This window comes from Triticum dicoccoides, chromosome 4B (assembly GCF_002162155.2).
Source record: "Triticum dicoccoides isolate Atlit2015 ecotype Zavitan chromosome 4B, WEW_v2.0, whole genome shotgun sequence".
Classification (NCBI taxonomy): Eukaryota; Viridiplantae; Streptophyta; class Magnoliopsida; order Poales; family Poaceae; genus Triticum; species Triticum dicoccoides.
The window spans coordinates 413,449,754-413,455,487 of record NC_041387.1 but is presented as its reverse complement, the minus strand read 5'-3'; the positions used below and the strand labels follow the sequence as shown (position 1 = coordinate 413,455,487).

Here is a 5,734-nt window from a genome sequence, read left to right as displayed (position 1 = left end):
AGGGCGCCCTGCGGTAATGAACGGCTGACCGGAAGAGGTTGGGGATGACGGGCGACACCGGCGGCTATAGTTTCTCTCCCACCGGCAACAAGGAGAACGCCGGCCAAATGCTTTCCGGAAAGCCGGTGCGAAAACAGCTATGGCTTGGTTTGGTCCTGGTTGGGACGACCCTTGTGGAAGACGATGCGGACGGGGAGGGTGGTGGCGGCGGCAATGTCGGGGCGCGAAAGGAGGTAGAAGAAGAGAAAAGGGGGTCTGTCTCCCCGACGGGCGGGCCAGGGCAGGACAAGGGCACGCGCCACTCGCGTCCGCGCGTGTCCGTTCGGCTGCAAACTCAGCCCAAAATTGGGCCGGGAATGGGTCGAAAGCGGACAGAAAACGGACGCCAGTCTGTTTATGGCCCTGCGTTGGAATGTCTGCTTTGTCCGTTTACCCCCAAACGGACGCGGGCAGACAGGATGGGGTCGGCCTAAGAGCTCCACCAAATTACCGAATTGGTGCCGCCAACCAACAGTTACCTTCCGGCGAACCAACCTATGGTTGGATGGTTAGAGGGACTGTGGTATCCCCAGCCCACCAGGGTTCAAGTCCTGGTGCTCGCATTTATTCCTGAATTTATTTCAGGATTTTCGACGATGCGCATTTAGTGGGGGGAGACGTTTCCGTCGACGACGAGGTGCCTACGGTGACTTCGTAAATTTCAAGATGATATGCCGGCTCAGTCTTCCGGAGGTGCTCATAGGGGTAGGGTGTGCGTGTGTGCGTTCAGGGCATGTACAATGGTTGATAAGGTAGTCTTATCTTAAATCTTGCATGTTATTTAGAGATGACAAAAAAACATGTCTACAATGGGTCATCTCTTAGCCTTATCTTCAATAACTAGTTATTCCTAAAAACGTGGTGAAACATATTGTGCTAAGAGATCATCTCTTGCCTTCTCTTAATTAAGAGAAGACAAGCCTTTTCTTATAATTTCTCTCTCCTCCACCTCATCATTTATCCTACGTGGCATTGTTAAGATAGAACCATTGTACATGCCCTCATAGGGGTGAGTGTATGCGCGTGTATATGAGCGCTTGTGTTTGTACTGTGTTAAAAAAACAGTTACCTTCCGCAACGACGCGCTGGGCCAGGTGGGACCATTTTCCATTCTCATCATAGACCAAACCCTGACGGCTGACGTGTCCCGGGACAAGTACGTGCCCTTCTTCGTTCCTGTCTCGCCGATTCCATATAACCAGCGCCGCTCCTTTTCGGATCGCCCGCAGAAAAGTGGGTGAAAAAGAGCAACGGAGGAACAATCCAAGACCCTCTTCTCCGCCGCGCCTGCCACCCGCTAAGGCCCGCCTATCGGCCCACGCCGCGTCCCGAATGGCCTCACCCCCGTCCCCGCCCCCGCCCTCGCCGCCGGCGCGGGCCGACGAGCCACGCAGCGGCGGGGGCAGGGCGCCGATCCCGCCCTACGTCAAGGCGGCGGCGGGGTCGCTCGGCGGCGTGATGGAGGCGTGCTGCCTGCAGCCCATCGACGTCGTCAAGACGAGGCTGCAGCTCGACCGCGCGGGGGTCTACCGCGGCATCGCGCACTGCGGCACCACCGTCGCGCGCGCCGAGGGCGTGCCGGCGCTCTGGAAGGGGCTCACGCCCTTCGCCACCCACCTCACGCTCAAGTACGCGCTCCGCCTCGGCTCCAATGCCATGCTGCAGTCCGCCTTCAAGGACCCCGTCACCGGCAAGGTCTCCGCGCAGGGCCGCCTCGCCTCCGGCTTCGGCGCCGGCGTCCTCGAGGCCCTCATCATCGTTACCCCATTCGAGGTCAGATTGCACATCTCTCTTCTTACTTCTTACTTCTTGTATGTATACAATAGGATTATTTCTATGAGTTCCCAGATCGTTCGTGCTTGCTTTCCGTGAGTACAATGTGTTCACATTTTGTATTCGTATATAATTTGGACAGCTCTAGATGATTCCTTGCTGGGATCTTAAAGTGTAGTTTATCGATGTAAAGGTTGGTTGCGTCGTTCATGTGTATAAAAAAATAACGAAAACATAAACCAGATCCCGGCAGCTATTTAATATTGTTTGTGCATGATGTTGATACATTTCTGACAACCTGTCCGTTGGGATTAAAACATGAAAGCTCTGTGATTTGCGGTCCAATTGTGGTCTGCTAGTAACATGCGCAAGGAAGTGATGCGGCATTTGTCTACCTACCCTGCCAATTAGAATGCTGTCAAACACGTTTGACCCAGAGGCACCTGCTCCTCTTGTTAATTATGTCCACTAGTAGAATGCTATTACCTCCTTAACAAAATATAAGACGTTTTGGTAGGACATTTTAGCCTACCAAAACGTCTTATATTTTGGTACGGAGGTAGTATTAAGTGCATTTGAGGGAGAATGCTGTGGGTAGTTGTGACATCTTTAGTTTCAGCTGTTCTCTTCCGATGGATGGAGCCCACCGGCCCTGATTTCATTTCAGAAATCAGAGAAGTATCACACACGCTCCACCCAGAACCAGGGCTGGATACAAACCACCCAGACCCTGCAAAGCTAAAAGCACTGCAGCTACAAGATCAAACTGAAAATAACATTCAGGTAGGAATAAAAGACACGATGAGTTGCTGTTTACATCAAAAGCTAGACAGAAGATCATCCAGAACAGGCACCAATGGACACGAGGAAGTAAAGGGAGTGACGACTACATTGCTGTACCATGGTGGTAGGATTCCAGCCATGCCAACGTCTATGCACCTCCTGCGCCAAGATTGCCAGTCTATGGCATCCCTACCTCAACAGCCACCTTACTGCAGGGGCGCCCAGGATGTTAGGAAATGACAAACATATAGAACTATATTGGTGGGATCTCCCGGCGCACACATTGAAAACATGATTTTATTCCTAGTTTTACCATAAGGCCCAGAAGATAGCAGCCACACCAATCTTAAGAAACTTTCTGTCTCTTCCTACAGAAACATTAAACCAACCAGAAAAAATATCATTCAAATCCACCGGCTTATGTTTCACTCCCAGCACCACACTAGCTACAATCCAAACATATTTAGTCTCAGTTGTAGCATTGTATTATCAGCAAGGACTAGAAAACTAGAATGATAAGGTGCTAGGATCAGAATTCAAACATTACCTAGTTTGGGACAAAAGGCGCAGCTTTTTTGGTATTGTAACAGGGAAGCGGAGCTTGATCTTATAACATGAGTGATGCATTTTGAATGTTGGTTCTGAGGTTCCTCTGGTGTTTACGTGTAGAGTGCCTGCCTAATTATACTGCATGGAAGTATTAAGAAAATACTCTTAATTAGTACTACAGTAGATGTTGCTTGAAGTTACAAAACTATGTGAAAATAGACTCCAACACTGTAACTGTATTGAAATGGATACTTAAACCAAAAGACACCATTGTATATTTTTTCAAATTCACTTTTTTCATCTTTGACTGGAAGTGCAGTGTTCTATAGTTGAATCATCAGTCTGTGTTACACCAAGACAACCAAGCATTGCTTAACCTCCGTCCCAAAATATAAGACGTTTTCTCAGTTCAATTTGAACAGAAAAAACGTCTTATATTTTGGGACGAAGGTAGTATTAGATATTCCACAAAAGAAAAGAGAAAAATTATACTCCCTCCGTTCCTAAATATAGGACCTTTTAGAGATTCCGCTGTGGGCTACATATGTAGTCCACAATGGAATCTCTAAAAGGTCTTATATTTAGGAACGGAGGGAGTATTAATTTTGACTTGTGTTGCTGTACCTTCTCATATTCATAGGGAAAACTGAAATGTACATTCTGTCACTGTGATTATGTCTTATTTCAAGCTTGTTTTGTTGAGGGAATTGCTGTAATGTTTCTATATGATGGATGCAGGTGGTAAAGATTAGATTGCAGCAACAAAAAGGACTAAGCACGGACCTGCTGAAATATAAAGGGCCCATACACTGTGCAAAGACAATTGTTCGTGAGGAAGGCATTTTTGGTCTGTGGTCTGGAGCATCACCAACTGTCATGCGTAACGGTACAAACCAAGCTGCGATGTTCACAGCCAAGAACACGATAGACATTCTTCTCTGGAAGAAGCATGAAGGGGACGGCAAGGTTCTCCAGCCATGGCAGTCCATGGTCTCTGGGTTTCTTGCAGGAACCGCAGGGCCGATCTGCACCGGGCCTTTCGACGTGGTGAAGACCAGGCTGATGGCCCAAGGGAGGACCGGGGACATCAAGTACAAGGGCATGTTCCATGCGATACGGACGATACACGCGGAAGAGGGCCTCCGAGCCCTGTGGAAAGGCCTGCTTCCCAGGCTCATGAGGATTCCACCTGGTCAGGCCATAATGTGGACAGTGGCTGATCAGGTGATGGGCCTTTACGAGCGAACATATCTGCAGTCGGCTCAGGTGTAACCCGCCTATTTGCGAAGCTGCTGCGCATTCACAACCTTCCCCTATTGGCCGGCTGCCCGTGAAACACATAGGCTCCCATCCGAATTGGTTGGTTAGTTGTCACCATTTTGGGTTTCCTGGAATCATGGATATTCATTTGTTCATTGCTTGAGAGGCTGGTATTGGTCGGAGCAATGAGCCCATGTACTTTAGTAGTCAACAATAATGATTAAACCCCTTCCATTTTTGATAAGAATGTTCTGATGACCGACTGTTATGGACGTGAACTTGAATACTAGCATAGATCTGCTTACTGGGCTGATGATGTTCATGTCCAGGCCGTGGGCCAGATGTAAGAAGCGATAAAAACCCATGACGGACGATGAGCAAACCTGGACTCTCCCTCCAATGCATTATTTCGGCCCGATGGGTGTCACTCTCTGCAGTTTGCATGATTATATTGGCGATTGCCTTTTGGGAGCTTCAACTTTCACTCAGTAGGCAGCTGGCTGTACTGTAGATTCAGCAACCTCATGGAGGCCAAAATCACTGTTTTGACCCTTTTTTGTTAGTTTAGCGCGATATAACACACCCTACCGCCAAGGCCTTTGGCGGTAGGACTTACCTACATCGTTACCTTCGTTTTTTACAAAAAGGACCCTACCGCCACAGTCTATGGCGGTAGGATGTGTTACCCTACCGCCATAGGCTATGGCGGTAGGGTCATTTGTGTAAAAAATGAATCTTTTATTTGCATGCATGCCCTTTTTATAATTACGTGCATGCCCCTACCGCCAAAGACGGTGCTACCCTGCCGCCAAAGACAATGGCGGTAGAAAAAGGGTCAGATCCGAAAAGTTTTTGCACATAGGGTCAAATCGTGCTTAAGTTAAAAAAAAGGGTCAAAACAGTGCATTTGGCCCCTCATGGAGTTTCCTTGCGACATGGGGGTCCCTGAGTGACCTCCAAATCCGAGACAGAGAGATGCTGTCGCTGACGCAACGATCACCGGGCTTTTAGCATTGCGCTGCGCCGATCAGCTTGCGCACTACCTGACCTGACCTCAGAAGGCATCCAATTCCGGGTGGTGACGCCGTTGCGAGTTCTTTTGTTCACTCGCATGCATTTTCTTGTGAAAACACCTCATCAAGGGAAGGGATCTGGTTCTCCTTCTGTTGTTGCAGGTCAGAGTCGTTCAGCCATTCAACCCTGTCCTCGCCACAAACCCTCGCTTGAAAAAGCCCTGGTGCCTCTGCTGCGGATCGCCCAAGTTGCTGCACGCTTTTCTGCACCCGGTTGCTGTCTCCCGGCAGGCAGCTCTGTTTTCATCCATGCATGC

General features: G+C 49.1%; 1 protein-coding gene across 1 annotated transcript; it reads left to right on the top strand.

Moving 5' to 3' along the window:
- The first annotated feature begins 1,284 nt into the window (after window positions 1-1,284).
- LOC119290617 (mitochondrial succinate-fumarate transporter 1-like) lies at window positions 1,285-4,726 on the top strand. Its single transcript, XM_037569230.1, has 2 exons — window positions 1,285-1,812; window positions 3,883-4,726. The coding sequence occupies exons 1-2, from the start codon at window positions 1,372-1,374 to the stop codon at window positions 4,414-4,416; spliced, it is 975 nt and encodes a 324-aa protein (XP_037425127.1). The 5' UTR covers window positions 1,285-1,371; the 3' UTR covers window positions 4,417-4,726.
- The last annotated feature ends 1,008 nt before the right edge of the window (window positions 4,727-5,734 follow it).